This window comes from Trachinotus anak, unplaced genomic scaffold (genome assembly GCF_046630095.1).
Source record: "Trachinotus anak isolate AG129_WGS33_773 ecotype Australia unplaced genomic scaffold, CSIRO_AGI_Tana_v1 ptg000025l, whole genome shotgun sequence".
NCBI lineage: Eukaryota > Metazoa > Chordata > Actinopteri > Carangiformes > Carangidae > Trachinotus > Trachinotus anak.
Genome location: NW_027273876.1, coordinates 1,957,319 through 1,978,962, shown reverse-complemented (window position 1 = coordinate 1,978,962; position 21,644 = coordinate 1,957,319). Strand labels below are relative to the sequence as shown.

The window sequence follows — 21,644 nt, the reverse complement described above, 5'->3', positions numbered from 1 at the left end:
AAGACACTGTAGCCACAGGACAAATGATCCCAACATCTTGCTTTTAAGCATACACTTCATGAAGCACATCAGAGTGTTGACCTGTGCGGCTGAACAGACATGATGCTGCTCAGTGTCAGCAGCTGATGGCACGGCCCTGACGCGGCACACAAAGCCTCTCAGCTGTAAACATTGGAGTGCAATTAGCTGGGCCTGCTAAGTGGTGCATGGCAACAATAAAAATGAAATAAACCTAAGCTAGAGTGACTAACAAAACCTCACTATCAAATAATGCTGTATATTCTTCATTAAAGGATAAATAATACGTTACACTGCTATATATTTGGAATATTCATAAAGACACACAAAGATATGTCGTCCTTATTATTTAATGTTACATTAATTTATAGCTTAATTTATTTATAGTGTTACTGCTTTTCTCTGTCTATTGCATCAGTGAACATAAACATAAATGAAATACTGACTCCTGCTGCACAGAGCACGTAAATGCAGCCGGTCTCTTATGGCCCGCCCTAAAACTCTTCTACGTTTTCTATTGGTTTAAATTTAGGAAGGGTGCCATTTGATTGGCCATTAAAATTTTTGTCGGCCTATCAACTCTTTTGTTTACAATGACACACAAAGGTCATAGTTCAGGACGAAGTGAAGCGACGCAGCTGGCTTGTGAGTCAGGTGAAGCAGTGGATGCAGCACCTGGAGGGAGGAGCAGGTAAATGAATCACGCAGACGCATAAACAGGCTCCGTCTGTTCTCCGGCGATGCTGCGTCTGGGCGGAAACGCAGCGAGGGCGTCGCTATCGTTACAGAAGGTAAGCTAACGGTAGGCTAACGGTGCGGAAGCTACTAAGCTAGCATCCCAGTCCCGTGTGAGAAGGTCGACTTTGACTTAACCTTGTCTACATTTCTGTTCACCTCTGAAATGTAACTTTTACAGAAAACACACCGTGTTGTTTCCTCTGCTGTAACAGTGGGAGGCTCTGTTGTGGTTCACTTATATTAGTGAGACAGAAACGCTGCTTGCTGCTTTGTTAGCTTCAGCTAATTTAGCGCAGTTCGGGGCCAGAGCTCAGTGTCGTAAAGACAAGAGCTCCTTCTTACAACTAGTGAGTTTTTAATCACATCTTGGTTTTCTTTATGTGATGTCAGTCACAGTCCTGACAGTTTCATTAAACTGCCTCTCTTCATGTCTCTGTCTCACTTGTTTGACGTATTCAAATGATTCCCTCATTTCAGATTCTCCATGTCTTCTTCAAACTAGAAAGTCATTAAAAACACAAACAGATTGAAGAAATAAATACATGGAAGCAAGATGTTTTCTAAGTTGTTTGATTATTGATTAATCATTGATAATATTCTATTGTTTTCAGCTGTGCATCCCCTCCCTGCTGCACATGAGACATGGTTTCTGTCGTTGCACTCAGCAGTCATGGAGGAGAGATCTGTACATCGGGACCACCCGCTGCCTTTCCACTGGACCACAATCGCCTCCCCCTCCCACACTGACTGACTCCCCTGAGTGCACTGAACCAAGACCCAGCCACAGTGCCCCTGCTTGGTCCCCTGACCAGGGTCCACCGCCTGCTCCCACGTACTGCTGCATGAGTGGCTGTCACAACTGCGTGTGGATCGAACACGCAGAGCAGCTGTTGGAGTACTACCACGACGGAGGCGACCGAGCGCTCGCCGCTGTTGAGGAGAACATCCTCGATGAGAACCTTAAAACTTACCTAAAGATGGAGATCAGGCTCTTGAAAAAGACGTGACTGATGTATTTACTGCCAGTGGCCTACATAACACACTCCATATTTTCACTTCCCCTCTCCTTTGGGTCGCACAGTTCATGTCTGCAGAACATTTCAGAAAATTTGCACGAGCCTCCAGGTGTGTGGTGAAAAGTAAAGGTAGCTGCTGACTCTAGGAATCCACCTTCACTGCCTGGAGAACAGAAAAGTTCAGCTGTAGATGATAATCTAAGAGGAAATTTAAAGGATAAATCTGGTTTGTCACAATTTGGATCATATGATAGAAGCTTTGCCTGTTATTTCTATCAGTGTAATTATCTGACTGTTCCTGGGCTTCACCTGTTAGACTTCCTTTCAGTGATGTCAGCGATGAACCTCATGAGAACATGATTATTACTAAAGAGGGGCAGATGATGCTGAAGCTCAGAAGCTCATTTCACTCCTGTGAAGTCACTGTGTCAACACAGTGTCAGAGCTTGTATCTAATGAAGAAAACCATGTGACAGACGACAGAAAGAGCTTCATTCAGTTTGACGGTGTGGAAAGTTTTGTGATCTGCTGTGATGGACATTAGTGCGATGAGAGAAGAGGAGAACAATTAGGAAATGTGAAGACCTACACAGTGACACTGAGACTGAACTAAACCATTAATATTTTGTGTCAACAAAGTGTTTTACTAAACATTTATTAATTATTTTACTGTTTGATAGAAAAGCGCTGTATGAAAGGAAGGGTGAATGTGGCTTGTAGTGTGAAGTGCTTTAACTGGCCATAAGACTAGAGAAGTGCTATAAAAGTGCTGTTCATTCAATTAACACTTTCAGTCAGTATTCTGAAAGTTCTTTGGAGCTTTTCCCCAACATACTAAATATGGTTGTTAGTCATCAGTGGGTTAATAACATGCAGGCTCCTCGGACTTTAATATCAGTGAGGTGTTGTGCATGGACCCCAGTCTGCAGGGGCTGCTGTTCGTTTTATGAACCACCAGACGTCACTGCATCTGCTGTGTTTGAAGCTCTGAATCTATACATCTTCTTTTCTGCACAAATAGAAACAAAGCTCCAAAGCTTAATAAGACCACAACACTCTCCTATTATTTATTATAACTGAGAGGAACAATGACAAAGATCCCAAAGTTTCATCTTAAATTGTAACCAACAAACGAACCTGCTACACTCCAGTGATGCCTGTGCTGCTCTCACTTTAGTCTTAGTTTTAAAGTGCATGGAGATGTGGTTTTCTGAGAGTGTGTCCTTAGTACAGTGTGTGTGATTTTCACAGTTGTCACTATAAGAAAGTTAATGTCACCGTGTGTCTCTTGGCGTCATCAGAAAATTCACTTAACTTTTAACTCTGTGTAATTCACTGTTTCTGTCATGTCGCTTTAGTCATGAATCACATTTGTGATGTCTCAGTTTGAAGTTTGATCTGAAGTGTTAAAAGTATATTTTTATGTGTTTACAGATCATTTGCTTCAGTATATTGAAGAGAATATTTAAATTGTCTATTTGAAGTTTATTTTCAGGAATTGTTCGTTAATTAAATTTTTTTAAGAACTGTTCTGAGATCTGTTTTTGTTTTCATCAGTTCAACACAAGGAAAAGCCACTAGGGAGCGCCACATACACATAGACCTGCCCATCCACTCTCATTAGGATAAAAAATTCTGATTTATCCTCTTAACCTGTTCATTTCATCATCACAAGTACAAGCTGCTCATTTCGAGCTGTTCAAAGACTTTGTTTACTTTAATTATAACATAGGAGCAGTTTTCACTTGAATAAAAACAAATCAAGAGATCCATTAAAGGTTGCAGTGACTTAAATTATATGTAAAGAAGTTGATATTTTCTATTCAAAAGTAAATTTTATTTAAAAAAAGTAAATTTGTTTAAGAATTTTCAAGTCCATAGTAAGTTTTGGATGCATGAAGGAGGCTCCTTGCTGACCACAGATATTAAGCTGGTGGATCGTGTCACAGAGGCAGAGCATGTTCAGTCCTATCATGTCAGAGTGACGTCTGTCAGTCAGCTGAGTCTCAGCAGGCGAACGCAGCCTGCTGCCTGTTCATCTCTCAGTCCCACAGGACCAGTTTCTGAGGTGCCGCTGACCCTGATCTCCTCAACTGAGTCAGCACTCGTCTGGTGATAGTGATGCTGTGTAAGTCCTGATTACACAGGAGCCAGCGGGCAGCTCCTGTTCGCTCTGCCAGCCTCACAGCACTCACCTATTCTTTGATCTGGGTTATACAGAGGATTACAAATGAGACGTTTCACTGATCATATATGGAGCAGTGACTCTGACGTGATGGAAAAAAACTCAAGTCAGATTACTGCCGATGTCACTCTGCACTGTGTCAGTTTGCATCATGCCAGTACGTAATATTCTGCCAACACGAAGCTGCATGTGATCACATGAGTAAACTGTAGACACAGGGTCACTCCGGTTGTGCAGTTTATCACTGTGGGACATTTAGTTAATACTACACAAGAAATGTAGCCTAACATTGTGCTAGTGATGGAAACTGGATTTTGAGTTCTTGTGCATTATGGGGTCATTAATGTTGTACAGAGAGCCGGCACGTGTGGCCTCATGCCCTCCCGCTGAGAGCTTAGGGGTCATCAGGAGCTGGTAGGACACGCCCTCAAGGCAGTGATGACAAACAGTGAGCCCCGCCCACTGCACGCACCCCCCTTCCTAAAAAATTGATATAAAAAGACAAAGAAACTGGGACAAATTGATTAATTTGACTGATCACCAGCCACACTGAGCAAGGACAGTTCATAACAACATAAAAGTCTCTGATGTGCTGTCTAAAAATAAATTCCCCAAAAACTAAGAATTCACTTGTTATAACTATAATGTTTGATCTCAGATTTATTTGTGAATGTAAACACACGTTTCAGTTGCTGTTCTGGAGCTTTCAGTCTGTCACCTAATCTTCATCAGCAGACAAAGTGCCACTAAATGGACCTGGTGGAGAACTTCTGTTTCCAAGATCAAGAGTGAACTCAACCAGCATGAATGGAAAACTCTGTTATAATGATAGTTTGTACATTCAATTTTCTATATTCTAAGTTATAATTACATCTGCTCATTCTCGCCTGTGGAAAAATCCAGAATCTATGACTGTACAAATATTTGAAAAGTTTCTGTCAGACACAGGATGTCTCTGACTTTAAAGTTAAAGTTTCCACATCACACTTGTGTAAGTCGCATATTCAACCAGTGTTGTAAGCTGCAATACTCTGTAGCTGTAAGGTGGGGAAGTGAATGTGTAAAAGGACTGTGAACAAACGTCACAATCAAAAGTGAAGCAACATAAAGGAAAACACATTTTGAGTGGAGGAGGAAATTTGAGTGGTCAGAGGAATCCTCCATCTGCTGATCAAGATCATGAGCTGTGATCAAAAGCTCCAGAACAGCTACTAAATGGAATGCTTTGTTGTGACATCACAAAGTTCAGGAAGTCCTGACGGCTGGTTTTAAGGCTCAGTTTCTGAATACAGGCTGTGTGCATTTCTCTGTGGACTGAGGCTTTGATACTTTCACAGTATTAATATAGAACCTAGACCTGCTTTATAATCACAAACACATGGACATCTACCTTTAGACTGTGTGGAGTTTTAATGTCTTCTGTGTTTCTGACAAAATAACCCTGATGTTGACGTGTTGGCTACAGCATTTTAGAGGGAAACCTATGTTACAAACTGGAGATGTGGGCTTTTAGGTTCTAATGAGAGATGCTGTTGAGTTGCATTATGCTGGTTAGGATTTATGGGTTCTGTAGTTGTTTTTTTGTTTGTTTTTTGGCAGAGTTTGACTCATACAATCAGGATATTTTAGTTTTTGGTGCATTAATTTTGGACATCCTAGTTATATTTATCTGTCTCTTACAAGTCCCAGTTCAACATCTACCAGTATTCATCAATAGGAACTCTTGGCTAGCAGTATAGTGATTGATTTCTGATGAGTGGGATGTAATTTTGTATCACAGGTATTATTCTCTTGTCTGTTTAATGGAGAGCACTTTCCCTGCAGGGAATTAAACTGAAGATGATCTAAGAGACGTTTGCAGGTGGAGGATTGGAGCAGATGGTGAGACGATTGCATAACGAAGAGGGAGTGGGCTAGTAGGCCTTTCAGGAAGCTTCCTGCTGCATCCATAATCTATATCAACAAGCTGTATTACCTCATGTAAACTGTTGTCTCAATTCAGCGATCTGATTAGCTTTGCTTAGCGTTTTCTTGAATTTTCTGGAGGCATACTTTACACTAGGCCTACATCATACTGTGGATGTTCTAAAAACAAAGTGAACAACATTGAAATGAAAAATGTAGACCCTTAGCTTCATCACAAATACTCAATAAAGTGCAAAAAGTCATTGTATATAAATGATTTGTATTTAGTAGTTTTCATATCACACATTTTCATTCATTTTCATTTTCTATAACCAACACTTAAACTGAAAACTGGCGTTGCACATCTAAAGTGATTCTACATGTCCACGCCATGTTCTGACTCAGTGCACATCACATTATTATAAAAATGTAAGTTTGGACATTGATGCATCTTCAACCTCTTTGACCCAAACCCCCAAACATGTGGAGTGTTGACATTAGAGCAGGGAGGCGGTGCGCTCATAATCTTCTGCAGGGCTCAGCATATAAGAGGGGCCCTAAGCCCCAGGTGGCCCTCACAGCAAGCCTAGCATAGAACTCCACTCATTTGCTAGACAGACCAGTGCTGCAGTCGCACCCACTCGTCTGGCTGTCCTCCACCAAGCAGCCGGTGAGTAGACCACCACACCACCACCCCCATGACAACAAACAATGCTATTACTGAGATGTTTGGGATTTATCATAGTGGTAGAAATCATTGAGATGATTCTGGAGCTGCATGGAAGTCAATGGAAATTATGAACATCTGTATTATCACCTCTTGAGCTGCAGAAATGATCTGACTGAAAAGATGGAAATGAATGCAGAGTCAATTATTTTCTAGAGTAAAGATAACAACATATGTTGCTGCCATTTTGCCAGAACTCTTTGATTTTGGAGATTTAGATCTCAAGAGAACATATTTTTTTTTTTAATAAGGCCTAAGAGAATTTTTTTGTTTCTTTTTAAATTTTATTTGATGTGATTTCACACATGGAAATTGGTTACTGCTTGATGTCTTGTGTTGCAGATAACACAAGATTTACTCTAACAAAGCAGATTTTTTGTTTGACCACTTTGACCTCCATCAGGCTTTTAACAATAGTGCAGTGAAGACAGATACAAACTGGGCCACTGCAGAAATAAGGAATCGACAGCAACAATGGATCAGCCTGCTGTGAGATGTAAGATCTCTGCAGTGTGAACATGACCAGTAGGTGAACATGACCTGACTACAGTGGAAATGTCCTTTGGTGGTTTTGGACTTTGACACTAGATGAAGGTTTCAGGAAAACTGTCTTTCACAAGATAAATTGTGCAGTTAGCGTTTTTATTTTGGTTCTCCTTTGTACCTCAGTGGAACATTTATCAGTCGGGTGCTGAAGCTGTTCTCACCTGATGTCAGCTGTTTGGTTGTCTTAGTGATGAGAGCTAGCTGTTGTTTATTGTGTGGAGTGTTCGTGCTGCCATTAAAACAATACTTTTATTCTCTTCCTTTGATAAATATACAGAATTTTAACAAAAAAAAACTTTTCCTCAATATATTTGTCTTAAATGGACAAAATTATGATTTAAATCAGGAAATATCAGATCAAAGAATAAGTACAATGAATATGAGAGGTGTTCGGTGGTCGGTTTTTGATACGCAGTGCGACTGATGCATTTTGGTTATTACCAAATAAGAATTAAGGTTTAATACCTTTAATCCCTTTGCCTTGAAAGGGTTTGCTAGTTTTGGTATTTTATTATATTGATTCTTAATACTAAAGCTTTTAACATATGAGTTAAAATGAGAGTGATGAAGTGGCTGCACCATCACCATCTGCAAACAGGTAAAATGGAAACTCACTGGACGTCCTACAAGAGTGGACAGGCCATAGATACAACACATAGACACTCTTATAGTTATATTATAACTATAAAAGCCACCAGACAGTCTATATATGCAGCATATCTTGCAGGAGCAAAGTTTTTTAGGCTGTGATGGCCACTTTATTCACGTTCATGTTGTTAAACTGAACTGGAACCACCCTCGTGGTTAAGACCTGCTCAGATGTGTCATTGGGACACGGTGAGCGGGACACGGTGAGCGGATTGATCATTTAGACCCTCAGTGCGCGCTCAGCATATCTGCTCTGTTGTCCTTGCTCTAACAAGATTACGTGTGGACGGCCAGCTTGAATCAGAAAGGTGGGGGGGTATTTATTAACTTGAGCCTGGGATTATGGGAAATTGGGTCATCCTCACAGAACACGCTGCAAGGTAGTCCACCTCAGACATTCAATTACTGTTAAATATGGGCGTAAATCCTGGCTGGTGCTCGTCAGATCGGTAGGAGGATTAAGGCCAGTAATGTCAGACAGAGGTGACAGAGGCTGCATGCAACTGTTACATGGAACTGATGGTTAAACAGAGCATCTGAGATAATAACTTACTGCACATAAATGGGATTTACAGAGAATAAATAGGTGAAAATGGCCCTTTACCTCCATCTTTTCATGTATATTCATCAGTTTGGATGAATTCTCTGACTTTTTCTTTCTCATTCCTGAAAATAAAAGATATCACCACCACGACTACACTTCAGAGCGGTGTCTCTGAAACGTAACTGCTCAACATGAATCTCGAGCCGCCCAAAACTGAGATCAAGTCGGCCACCCGTGTCACCGGGGGCCCCGCCACTCCACGCAAGGGACCCCCCAAGTTCAAGCAGAGGCAGACCCGTCAGTTCAAAAGCAAGCCTCCGAAGAAGGGAATCCAGGGGTATGCCCTCAATGATGCACATTTATTCCTTAGAGGTTCAGAAATAATTTGAAGTTATGGTGTGTAATCCATTTTGTCTTTGCAGCTTTGGTGACGATATCCCTGGAATGGAGGGCTTAGGCACAGGTGAGCTCACCTTAGATCTTAGAATGAAAACCAATATCTCAATCAATGTTTCTGTGATCTGCAGGGGCCTGAATAACCTCACGTCTCTGTCCTCTCTTGCAGACATCACTGTCATTTGCCCCTGGGAGGCCTTCAATCACCTGGAGCTGCATGAGCTGGCCCAGTACGGCATCATCTGAGCCTTCGTGCACCTCCCTGCGATCCCCTGAGGATTACAGGCCACATCATGCACTTCAAGCCATCTGCCTCAGGCTCTGTCTCCTCTCTTTACATGGAACCATTCCAAACAACAAACTACCACAACAAACTGTAACAAACACAAAAAATGGAAAAAGAGAGAAAAAATCCACAAAAAAAAAACAACTTTCTGTCTTCTTACACTGGATTCTTCCTCTGATTCTGCAGTTCTCACACAGCATCTGCTCAGTATCTGTTTAGGATCTGTTGTTTTGTCTGCGCTGTCACTACCAGCATCCTCTTCTCTTCTCTCGCTATCCTTCTTTTCTTTCTCCTTTCCTCTTCTTTTCTATTCTTCTCACGGACAAAACATGAAACTTACGCAAGCAATGCAGCCTCAAATTGAGTTCAAGCGACAGACCCGTGAAGTCGGGGTGTGGGTTCCCGCTTCATGTGCTTCGGCGCCTCTTTTCTCCACCTGAGGGGCTTCCTCCATCAACGCCGAACATGTAACATACAAAAACCTGTATTCTGTAGAGACTGGACACCAGCTTGCCATTGCTGAGCGTAACCTTTCAGTGGGGTAAGGTTAATCACTCGTCATCAGATGTCCCTCTTTTCCCTCTGTTTTGACCAACCTTTACACCAGGATACATTAGTGTTCTTCACCCATTCAGTCATTTTTTTTTCCTCTAAATTTTCTACCATCATCACATGTGAAAGTCCACTGGTGTTTGATATATGTGAGTCTGTATTTTCAGGGAAATAAGGCTTGAAATACATGACCTCACAACCCGTCTTAGCTGACATCTTCCATAAATGTGTTTGCTTCTGTTAACATTAGTTCCATATCTCTTCTATTTGTATATCTCCCTTGTATAATGTCAATGTAAATGAAAATGTATGTTTATTACATGTTTATTTCTCATACTTTCACACGACACTGTGCTGCCCTGTGTGTCTGTATTTGTGTTTTATTTTAGCATCATCTTGTAGAATAGAACATTTTACATCTTTTCCTCATTGTCCTTCATCTTTCATCATCATTCAGTGTTACATTTATTTGTTCATCGTCATCGTCGATCATTCGTGTACTAGTCTGTTGTGAACATAAGATCATTACATTCACACCTGAAGCTGCATTTAGCTTCTCAACCTGTGATGTCATTTCTGTGATCCTGACTGATTTCTGGTAATAATCAATAGTTTAATAACAAAGACGCTGATCACTTTGCCCTGATGATAAAAGCTGGTGATGGAGGAGCTGGTGCATATGCTGTTCTTCAAATGATGTTTCCAATGATTGTGCTGTAGTGGCAGAGGGATGAGTGGGATGGGTGTTTCAGTAGAGATCTGAAGAGATGTGGAACTGAGCTTTGTCCTCTCTACAGGATGAGGAAAAAAATAAAGCATAAAAAGAGGAAAATAGAAGCGTGAATTATTCATTTATAGACTGATCTTTTTCTCAGTTAAATAAATGCACAATGACACTGTATAAACTTCTTTACACACGTAAACATACACAGACACACACATATACATATTGATAAAGTGACAACATTTGGGATTTGATTATTAGCGCTCTCATACAGTGGTTATGTGCTATGAACTGTTTTAGATTATTGCAAATGGTTTGATATTAATAATATATTAAAAGGACAAGGGACATTTAGACTTTGAGATTATAAACACAAAACGTCTCCATTGGCCTAAAATATATTTTAATTTATCTTTTTTTATCTAACGTGTATTAAACCTGTAAATCTCAGAAGGTACGTCATCTCTTTTACCAGAGAGACCTGACCAAAACGGCCAAGTAACAAAGGTTTCACATAGTTGGACATCATTAATTTAAAACAATCACATAACACAAAAAGGGGCCTGAGAAACATGAGCAAAATAAAGACCAACACTATAAACGACAGTTTCATTATGTGCCAAGAAAATCAAAAACAGCCAGTACTGAACAGTACCTGGCACCATGGTATGTGCCTTATTTCTGATCATTTGATTAAACTTGTTTTGTGTGTGTAGCCTCCCATGTGATACTGTTTGCAGTCTAAGAGTTTGGGCATCCCTGGCCAAATTCTATATTTTGTTGATTAGTGAAGTGAAAGAAGTAGGTATATAGATATTAGGTATTAGATATAGGTATAGATAGGAAGTCCTCCACTCCCATATTTAATATGGAAAAGTTTCCACATTACATTTTCCACTTTTAGCAGCAATTATCCTCCATCAGTTTCAAATTTGTGGAGCTATGCTGGAGCAACTATGACATTTATACATAGCTTATATATATATCTTTACATATTTTCCACATTTTAACAAGATAAAAATAATTCCCTCATCAAACCTCACATGTCTCATCTCTGTCAGACTACATGGAACTCACCGCTTTGAAGCGTGAAGAGGAGAGGGGGAACGTGTGTTAGCAGCTGTTTCTACCGTGGTCGCTTCGGTGTGGGACCGTTGGGAAACGGTCGGACACCGATGTCTGTAACACCCGGTGTTTGAGTTGTGGGATGGAGTTTCGTTGACATACAGACAGTAACGCTACGTGAATTTTGTATCTAGTGTGTCTGTCTACGAACACGGCGATATCTGTCGGGAGAACTCAGCCCAGCGACATGGCAGACAACATAGTGAGTATAACGGCAGGTTGTGTAAATGCTAACCTGTTAGCTAGCCTCTTAGCCGAAGTCCGGAGTGATGAGGCAGCAGAATTAGCTTGGTAGCTAACGGTCGCTACCTATCATTAGCAAAGAGTGACTGGGGCCTGTTTAGCTAGCCGGCTGATCTTAGCTCTTTGGTTAGCTGGCGACATCCGAATAAAAAGAGCCATTGTTTGCAAACGGGGACGCCACAGAACCGGCACAATTTCAGGAGTAAAAGTGTCTTAAATATTGTTTAGCCCATTAGCCAGAATTAGCTGGACTGTTCCCGGTGGTTGTAATGGAAGCCATGGTGTTGATGATTCACTAAAAGTGATATTTTTATTGCTCACACAGTGTGACAGCTTCACTTAACGTTGTGTAGCTCAAAGCCACTGTCTCCATGTCTTAAAACTAAAGCTGCTTGCTGTGAAGAAGAGGCTCATAAGCTAACGTTAACATTACTTTTTTGCACTGTCATCGTTGTCATAATGTCCTGACACTGACACCACTGTAAAGACAGGGGTGGGGGGCTGGGGGGGGTAAGCTCTCTTGTTGTGTCTGACAGGTGTTGGGGGAGTCATTTTGAATCTGTATTAGGTCCATGTTAGTCATGAGCTTTCCAGACCATTGAAAGTTTCATTGGATCTTTTTTTGTTTTTGTCTCATCAGATCATCAGGGTACAGTCCCCAGAAGGGATGAAGAAAATTCCTTCCACCAAGAGGGAGACTGCTGCTGCTTTTCTGAAGAAGGTACTGTGTGTGAAACTCATACATAATGTCAGAGGCACACATGCATTAATTTCAGAATCAGCCTTATTGGCCAACACAGTTACAGAATTGGACACACTTGTCCTGGAACAATTTTCAAAAGATAGATAACAATTTACATACAGCTGAAACAAAGGACTGCAGGGTTGGATGAAGATAGGTAAACATAAGCATTTCACTATTATGCACAAACGAGTGGAAAGGTGGAAAAATAGATCTGCACATAAGTTCATATATAAAGCAGCAATGAACAACAACATTCAATGTCTTTTACACAAGTCAAACAAAAATACAGTGCTGCAAGAGCGCTTGAGTAAACATTGAATGAGTAATGTAGAGATTGTACAACTTCAATAATAATGATGTTATGTACATGTTCAGAGTTCTTGGGTCCATTTCTGTAGAACAGATGCTGTTTCTTTGCAAGAGCACAACATGTACTCCACAACTAAGTGTTTTATCTCTAGAGCACTAAAGTATACACTGTTGTCACCATGTGTTTCCCAGGGTTTTTGCTTGTGTCAGCTCATTGTTAATTTTATGCATGAAGCTGTGCAGGAAGTAGCAGAGGTTAGTCCTGCAGTTCTGATGTCCACTACTGACATGTGGCAGGCTGGGGAAGTTTGTGTCAGGAAGTGTAGTGGATGCATTGCTTTGAACACTTGTCACCACAGCAGCTTGATAGATTGTGGTTTACAGCCCAGGTATTACTCCACACAATGAACCAACAGTATAAATAAATATATAGTTAGTCTTGAATTTAGTTTTGTTCCATCTGACCTCTGTTCACCCATGAGCACGCAAAAATAACCACCAACTAATTTGTATCATTGGATTTGAAAAACCTAGAATAGAAGCGTATTCCAGCACAGCGGATCATTCCAGCAACACCTCATTAAAAATGCATGTGTCAGTGTTAAGGCAGGATGGTGTAGTCTGCAGATCAATGGAAGGAGTAGTTTTCATTCCCTGCTGATGTGCAGCCGGTGATGGGTGCAATGGAAAACCAAGGGTATGAGGCAGCAAGGGCAGAGACAGTCTGAGCCCTGCAGCTTATATTTCTGCAGCTGAGACAGAATAAAAAGGAGCATGAAACGATGCTCTGTCTAAAACAGTTTCACCGAGCATACAGTGGTAACATCTTCCACTGTGTTCCTTTACTGATTTTTATGCTGAAAGAACCTCAGTGCTTCAGACTGTTACCAGCTTATCTTTACCAACCTTAAAGATGAATTAAAAAAATACACAGTCTGCTGGTTTAATGGAATCGGTGCATTTCCTGTAATAAATGCTGTAATGAATTCAGTTTTAATACCAAGATATGTGTCCTGTTCTTAAACCAGCAGTGATGCTCAAAAGGTCACTAATGGCTTTTCAATTCAGGAAACCTTGTGTGATGACGCACAGACAAACCATCAGCATCAGGCTGCAGGTCATGTGATGTGATATTTAAGTGGCGTTCTCCTCCAGCTCAGACTGCTCTTAATAGCTTAGTTCGGCTCACTGTGCGGCAACTGTGAGAGGTGTTCCTACAAGCTGTGTAGCTAATCTGCTTTGATTAGGTGACTGCAGCCATGAGTGGACAGCCTTTGCACACACATCTTTTTCATTTGCACCTGTTGATCTGAATTGTTTCCTAAAACAGATTCAGATGTTGCAAGACAATAAGCTCAGGCTCTTTTAGGACTCTCAGAGTTAGTGGTATTTTAATTTGAGGATGTACAGTGTAAACACTGTATGACACGATGTTGGTGCTCACTCTAATCAACAAACTACATCCACGTCTCCCACAGGTGGCCAAAGAGTTTGGGTTCAATTCCAATGGGTTCTCTGTTTACCTGAACCGCAACAAGACCGGAGAGATCCTCTCTCAGAACAAAACCCTCAGCCTGCTCAAGATCAAGTAAGTCCAAGCAAATCATCATCGTAACAGTAATTTAACAAGTCATCTCAAATATCAGTTTTCAAGTCTAATTTTCGAATTGGAGTTCTGTGAGTCCTTGAAAAGATAAGACTGGTTGTCTGTTTTTTAAAATCTTGTTTGTGGCTCCTACAATCTGCTCCAAAAAACAGAAACCTCCATGACACATTTTGCTCAAACTTCAGTTGTTGTATCAGTGATTGTTTGGAGTTTCTTGCCCCTTGTTTTATTTTTGTCCATATTCCTTATTCATCTTATTTCTCTATTTTTTTTTAGGCATGGCGACATGCTGTTTCTGTTCCCTTCAGGATCCTCCACCTCCTCTGGAGAGGTGATGGACACGGCCACCCCACACACATCTTCATCGCTACCATCCGTCTCATCATCTTCTTCATCATCCTCCATGATCCCTCGATCCTTCTCAGCACCCCAGGTCCAGGAGGACGAGATCGATCAGTACCTGACTAAGCAGGACGGGAAGATCTACAGAAACAAAGATCCACAGCTGTAAGAAAAAGAGCCACAAATAGTTTTTCCACCCCAGTGATTTGTGTTTAAATACAGATCCCAGATCCCTGACAGTCCTCTTCTTGTTACAGATGTCGCCATGGTGCCCTTGGAAAATGTGTGCACTGTGTACCGTTAGAGGTAAAAAAAAAAAAAAAAGGAAAACTTCAGAAAGGTCTTCATGCTGACACTGTCACTGCGACTTACTGGATCTGCCTTCCTTTCGTTTCAGCCTTTTGATGAAGACTACCTGAATCACCTCGACCCACCAGTGAAGCACATGTCATTCCACGCATACCTTCGCAAGCTGACGGGTGGAGCTGATAAGTGAGGAGCTGTTTTTGAATTTTTCCAGTAGAAATACACAGATTCCTATGTTTTCCAGGTTCTAACTGTTTTCACCTCCTGCAGAGGGAAGTTTGCAGCTCTAGAGAACATCAGCTGTAAGATCAAGTCGGGCTGTGAGGGCCACCCTCCTTGGCCAGAGGGGATCTGCACCAAGTGCCAGCCCAGCGCTATCACACTCAACAGACAGGTACACCACGCACAATGAAGCTCTTAGTGAGTACAGCAGTAGAGTCGAGGCCCATTTCCATCAGGAGTGACTTGTTGTTCAGTGTCTTGTCTAAGGGCTCTGCAGCATGGAGGAGCTGGAGACTGAACCACCAACCCTCAGCTCATGTGTTTGAGTTGTGTCTAAAGATGCTTTAAGGTGCAATTGAACCCTAAACAGTTCTGCATGAACGTTGTTCTCCTCTCTCAGAAATACAGACACGTGGACAACATCATGTTTGAGAACCACACCATTGCAGACCGCTTCCTGGACTTCTGGAGGAAGACAGGCAGTCAGAGGATGGGATACCTGTACGGCAGGTACACTGAGCACAAAGACATCCCTCTGGGCATCAGAGCTGAGGTGGCTGCCATCTACGAACCCCCACAGGTGAGACATTCTTACCAAATATCAACTCCCTCATTTTTCTCTCATCTCTCTCTCTCTCATTTTTACTATAATCTGTCCATTAAAGAGAATATATTTCCTAATTGTTTTAACATTCATGCCTGTAATTTATCCTCTCATATCAGTGACCCTTTTTGAGGCCTGTTCTCTCTTGTCCTTGCTGTTTCACAGAACGCCACTCAGAACAGCCTGGAAATGTTGGAGGATCCCAAAGCTGCAGCTGTGGATGAAATTGCTGCCAAACTGGGCCTGTGCAAGGTTGGTTCTCTTTCCTCCTGACTGCTGTTTGACATTGTGTCTGTCTTTAATCCTTTCAAGGCAGATTTATGTTTCTCTGTCAGCGTGTTTTGCAGCCCTTTTGTAGAAGCCTTTGATTTGAAATAAAGTTATTGTTCAGCAAATGATTTTAACCAGTTTAACCAAAGCATTTGAAGCTAATCAAACAGTTTTCTATTGGTCTGGTAAATTTGAAGATGTCTAATTGACAGCTGGTTAACCTTAATGGGGAGGGGCAAATCTAAACCTGGTTCCACTTGTGCACTGTCCACCACTTACGACCAGTATCATTTGGCTATCTAGGTTTGGTCAAGACATCGTCATCAGTTTTGTGGCGTTCTCAGAATTCCTGAAGCTTTAGAGAGTAATCCCCAAAACACCTTCCATATGTCGCCATGCCATAAATCTACAGATACATCAGAGAGCACATTTTTTCATTGCCTTACTACATGCTTCTACATATGCTGTCTTACTTTTTCTGCACTTCTCCCCGCTGCCCTGTGAAGATGATTTCAGTCTGATTTGATCTGATTGTATGATTTTATCTGGTCTGATGATCAGGTGGGCTGGATCTTCACAGACCTGATCTCTGAGGATACAAGGATAGGCACCGTCCGCTACACGAGAAACAAGGTGAGGATGCCGCTCACTCAAATGTCTGATCTGATCTGATCTGGTCGTCAGAGTCATATGCTCCATGTTTTGTCTTTGCTCTCACTTTTGATAGGACTCTCACTACCTGAGCGCAGAGGAGTGCATCACAGCAGGATACTTCCAGAATAAACATTCAAACCCCTGCAGACTCTCTCGAGACGGACACTTTGGCTCCAAATTTGTGACTGTGGTGGCAACAGGTGAGCTGTTCAGATTGATGTTATAATTTAAAATGTGTGGGGATTAAATACTTGTAAATGTTAGCTGAAATGATTAAGGGTGTGTTTCCTTTTCCATGTTTGTTTTTTTTTTTTTTTTTTTATCTCACAGATGAAACTGAGTGGTGTTTAAATCACCTGTCAAAAACAGCATCTTATTTTGAAAAGTTAAATAATTATGCACTTGGTTTACAGTCTAATTTTGAGCATAGTTATATGTAATTGTAAAACACACTTCAGCTGTTCCTCACCACCTGATTGCAGTTTACAGATTTGTTAATTTCCTTTTAATGGAGACCAGGTGACATTTTTTATTTAATTCCTCTCAAGTATCTACAGTGTACAGATTCATCTTGAGGCCAGTGGAACAGTGTAATACAAGCCACATGCCTGTGAGACGTTTTCAACGCCAAGTGTTTACACTTCACTCCGTTATTAACTCACAAGACCTCTTACATTTGTTCCGCTAGTGCACAAAAGCACAAAGCATAGTGGTGACCTCATCGCTTGATTTGCATGAATGAGGCGCTGGCAGCCAAAGCTGATGTCATGGGTCCACATCTGATGCCAGCCAGGCCAAAGTCCATCTGTTTCGCTTCCCCTTGTGTGAAGACGTCGTCTGTTTGTAAATGAGACGCATGTGTGAAGCGGAAGAGGCTTGAGATACAGAGCGAACCACAGTGACACTGACATAATGATTTAATAGTTTAATAATGTTACAGTCGTGTGCAGAGCTTCCTTTTCATTTATTTTTACATTTTATTCTCACCCTGACTTTTTACTGGCAGATAAATCAAGTCAGTTAACACACTGATTGACAAATAGTTAATTAATAAACTTTCCAATAACTAATCAATCAAAACATTGTCTTCTCCTCTGAAATGAGGACTTGCTGCTTCTCTTATATATTCATGACTCTAATGCTTCATATAATACTAATACATTTAAAGACATCACTTAAATTGATAATGATTGGTGCATATTTCTTCATGACAGACTGTGTCATCTGTTTCTGTAAAGTTTGACCGATGTGAAGAAGACAGCGCTACTCAACAGCTGGTATCAAGTCAAAAGTAACGTAAATTAAAATTGAGATTATTCCTCATCCAACAAATCAATACCTCTGTCTGTGTCTGCGCTCCATGTGCAGGTGGTCCAGATAACCAGGTGCACTTTGAAGGATACCAGGTGTCCAATCAGTGCATGGCTCTGGTGCGAGACGAGTGTCTACTGCCCTGCAAAGACGCCCCTGAGCTGGGCTACGCTAAAGAGTCCAGCCCGGAGCAGTACGTGCCAGACGTCTTCTACAAGGTGAGATGTCACGCACGCAGCTGCTGTCTATCTTAAAGTGTATATACACACGGTGACATCATTACACAGATGATTGGGCTGCCTGTCGTCTGAGCAGATTAATGACATCCAAATACTTTGTTACTGGGGCCAAAGATTACGAGTTAGTTCATCCAGAGGTTTGGGTCCAGATGTTGAGGTTTTTGTTTGCGTCTGACCCTCGTATCGATTTCCTCTCTCACCCAACAGGACAAAGACAAATTTGGAAATGATGTTACGTTTCTTGCCCGGCCTCTTCCTGTGGAGTACCTCATCATAGATGTGAGTGACATATGTTGTTTAACAAAGTCAGCACATGATTGTATTAATGCAGCATTTGGTCTAATGTCCTTTTTTTTCCTTTTCTTTAAAGATTACCACCACTTTTCCAAAGGACCCTCAGTACACCTTCTGCTCCACACAACGCTTCCCCATTGAGAACCGTGATATCCTTGGAGAGACACAAGTGAGATTTCTAGATAGACTTCTGTTGTTAAACCTGCTCACCTCTTAATGAAGACAGGAGATGACGACTCAAAAGGTCTTATTAAATACACAGTAGTTAGTGGAATAATGTGGACAAAGGAACAGTTGGTCCAGAGTCAGATGAGAAGATCAGTGTGCGTACAGTAGAGAGAGGTACACGTCATGTATAGCTTATCCAAACAGAGTGGAAACAGGGGGAACAGTTGCTATGTTTGAATGAACAGCAAAGACCTGTTTGTCTTCCAACAAATCCAATATTGTTCTATTTACACGACATATTGTGTTGAGCCACGAGTGCACGCAGCATCTCCTGTCCTCATAGTGAAAGATACTACGGTGGCTCTGAGAGATCATACATCCTGCACACTTGTTCTGTGCTATTCACTTCAAAAGTCACAAAGCAGTGACCAGCAAGTGCATCTCAGTCGGCGTCGTCACTTTTTTGTGTCCTCTGGAAACACTTTTGTTGTGTTGTGTGTATTTGCAGCACGTGTTGTCAAATTTATGATGTTTTCTGATGTTTTTCAAGCTGCAGTGTGTTGAGCACCGTAGGATACACACTATTATAAGCTAGTCATCCAGGTGAAGCTTAGATGTTTTGGTGGCTAGCTTGCCAGCTAACAAGATACCCCATATAAATGAGCCAGACAACAGAGACATGTTGTAAATCTTATCTCTGTGCTGAAAGCATGAGATGAAACAGCTCATCTTTTCTGAGTCGACATAAGAGCAGCTGCATGCCCTGCAGATAATCATCAGATTTGTGTAGAATTGTGTAGTTATTGAGTTTGTGTGCTGCAGAGGCAGGAACCTTATATTTACAGCAGCCACAGGTCTCTCTGCTCTGCCTGTATTTCACCCCGACTCGACCAGTCACAGCTCAGAGCCTGGGAAATTTAGGGTCAGTTTCCCTCTGACCTGAGGTGAGAAGAAGTTATACATCATGTTTTTTTTTTTTATTTGTGTGTGTCTGCAGGACTTTCACAGTTTAGCAACATACCTGTCCCAGTGCACCACCACGGCATTCCTGGACATCGTGTCAGACTTCCATCTGCTCCTCTTCCTCGTCACCAATGAAGTCATGCCTCTGAGAGTAGGTCGACACTTCAAAACTCTTTGCTGCTTTTCCATTTGTTTCTCATTTGTAACGCATAAAACGACTTTGAATACAGCCACATTCTTCCCCAGTCTGGAAGTGGTTACTGGTGTGAGGATGTTTTCACTCAGACCCTTTGTTCATGCTCATTAGGTTTTCAGACTGGCCCGTCCCCACGATCAAAAGCTTATTTGATAAAAACATTATTTTTGTGTGTTTAGATCATAATGAGCTGCCTGATCAGAGTCGCATGTCCTGTATAAAATCAAGATGTAGAAAACAAAAACCTGTTGGTGTGTTTTTGCTTTCCTCTTCGGGTTTCCTGCATCCATCACTGTCGAGTGGACAGATCAGAGTTTGTGTTTGTTGTTGCAGGACAGTATCGGGCTGCTACTCGACGCAGTGAAGACTTCTAATGAGGATCTGGCACAGACCTGGAAGAAGTCAGAGCAGTGGGCCACCATCGAGCAGCTGTGCAGTAAGTCACTGCACATCAGTGAGGGCACAGTCACATCCTCTGGCTCCATCTGAGTTGAATCTGTTCTGTAGCTAATTAATTGAAATTAATTGAAAAAACAAATCAATAGTTTAATATATGATAAAAATATGACTTGGTTGATATCTGTTTAATCCCTCTCCTGTCCTTCCAGGTACGGTGGGTGGGCAGCCCTCCAGCTCTCTGGGTTATGGGGCCATGGGTGGCCCCTCAGTCCCGGCCTCCTCTTCAGCCATGTGGTCCTGCCTCCACTGCACCTTCATGAACCAGCCTGGCACAGAGCACTGTGAAATGTGCAGCCTGCCCCGCAGTTAAAAACCCACCCTCACCCACCCCGCTTCCATGCCCCCCCGCCCTGATCTTACACAGTCCCGCCCAGCCAATGACATCACTGCACCAGGACCAGCTGCGAGATTTGGATGCCCTGTTTGGTTTTCTTTGGCCTCTGTCCTTCCCATCTCACAGGCTGCTGTGATGTGCAGAGGGATGCACTTGTTTACATCGAATCCATTGAGTAAATGAAATAAAAACAGACTGTGTTTTTTTTTTTTGTATCCCTCCTCACAGCGGCTCTCGTGAGTGGTGGGGTACGTTTAAGTAAAGCACTTTTGGCTGAGGTCCTATTCCCTCAACCTGCCGCCGCCCTGAAATAATCACCCCCCCACCGCCACCCCTCCACGGCTCAAATAAATCCTGTTGTGACTCAGGACAACAGCAAAGACTTGAGTGTTTGGACGTTCTCTCACATCAGTGCCCCTCTCACTCTCACTACGTCTTCTGGAAAATCTTGCTGTGTATAAATACATTTGAGGAATGATACTGTTATTTAATTAAGCGTCTTTTTTGTTTTGTTTTTCTTTTTTTAATCTGATTGTAGCGATACCTTAAAATTTTGAATCTTCAGCGTGGACTCTGCTCAGTCAGGTTTTTATAGGTCTCTGTCTCTTTGACAAGCCCCTTAAAGTACAATCATTGGTCAAATCCCAGACCTGAAAACGCTAAGAGCTCCAGAGTTATTCCGCTTAAGCAGAGAGTTTATTTTCAGTATTAATTAACTTTAATAACGTTTGGAAATGAGCCCCAGATTTGAAAAGATGCAGATGCAAAAAGCTACTCACCCAGAACACATCCTCCACTGACTGCAGACGTAACGTGTGATGAAGCGGTTTCTAAACATCTGTCACTGGTTTTGTTGGAGTTGTAGCTTTTGGATTTGGTGGTTTGAACTTGAGCAGGCACAATATGTAGCGTCTCTTCTCAGCTGTTTGTTCTGTCCCTGATAAAACACCACAGGCCTCCATCCACCGT

At 41.8% G+C, this 21,644-nt stretch overlaps 3 protein-coding genes across 3 annotated transcripts; all 3 read left to right on the top strand.

Moving 5' to 3' along the window:
• The first annotated feature begins 614 nt into the window (after positions 1-614).
• On the top strand, positions 615-3,301 carry oxld1 (oxidoreductase-like domain containing 1). The gene is made up of 2 exons (XM_071462847.1): positions 615-809; positions 1,368-3,301. Exons 1-2 carry the CDS (start codon positions 759-761, stop codon positions 1,761-1,763), a joined length of 447 nt encoding a protein of 148 aa, XP_071318948.1. The 5' UTR covers positions 615-758; the 3' UTR covers positions 1,764-3,301.
• Positions 3,302-6,420: 3,119 nt separating this feature from the next.
• Positions 6,421-9,184, top strand: pde6gb (phosphodiesterase 6G, cGMP-specific, rod, gamma, paralog b). The gene is made up of 4 exons (XM_071462848.1): positions 6,421-6,532; positions 8,463-8,664; positions 8,750-8,790; positions 8,893-9,184. Exons 2-4 carry the CDS (start codon positions 8,519-8,521, stop codon positions 8,967-8,969), a joined length of 264 nt encoding a protein of 87 aa, XP_071318949.1. The 5' UTR covers positions 6,421-6,532; positions 8,463-8,518; the 3' UTR covers positions 8,970-9,184.
• Positions 9,185-11,422: 2,238 nt separating this feature from the next.
• On the top strand, positions 11,423-21,644 carry nploc4 (NPL4 homolog, ubiquitin recognition factor). Its single transcript, XM_071462572.1, has 17 exons — positions 11,423-11,612; positions 12,294-12,374; positions 14,186-14,295; positions 14,590-14,820; positions 14,913-14,961; positions 15,053-15,147; positions 15,232-15,355; positions 15,584-15,763; positions 15,953-16,039; positions 16,619-16,690; positions 16,785-16,911; positions 18,080-18,240; positions 18,469-18,540; positions 18,632-18,724; positions 19,721-19,837; positions 20,216-20,318; positions 20,491-21,644. The coding sequence occupies exons 1-17, from the start codon at positions 11,598-11,600 to the stop codon at positions 20,649-20,651; spliced, it is 1,878 nt and encodes a 625-aa protein (XP_071318673.1). The 5' UTR covers positions 11,423-11,597; the 3' UTR covers positions 20,652-21,644.

Coding starts and splice junctions, on each gene's coding strand:
- nploc4 (XM_071462572.1), top strand. Junction 16,040..16,618: donor CCAAACTGGGCCTGTGCAAG/GTTGGTTCTCTT, acceptor TCTGATGATCAG/GTGGGCTGGATCTTCACAGA. Junction 16,691..16,784: donor TCCGCTACACGAGAAACAAG/GTGAGGATGCCG, acceptor CACTTTTGATAG/GACTCTCACTACCTGAGCGC.
- oxld1 (XM_071462847.1), top strand. CDS start 759: ATGCTGCGTCTGGGCGGAAACGCAGCGAGGGCGTCGCTATCGTTACAG. Junction 810..1,367: donor CGTCGCTATCGTTACAGAAG/GTAAGCTAACGG, acceptor TATTGTTTTCAG/CTGTGCATCCCCTCCCTGCT.
- pde6gb (XM_071462848.1), top strand. CDS start 8,519: ATGAATCTCGAGCCGCCCAAAACTGAGATCAAGTCGGCCACCCGTGTC. Junction 8,665..8,749: donor CCGAAGAAGGGAATCCAGGG/GTATGCCCTCAA, acceptor TTGTCTTTGCAG/CTTTGGTGACGATATCCCTG. Junction 8,791..8,892: donor AATGGAGGGCTTAGGCACAG/GTGAGCTCACCT, acceptor CCTCTCTTGCAG/ACATCACTGTCATTTGCCCC.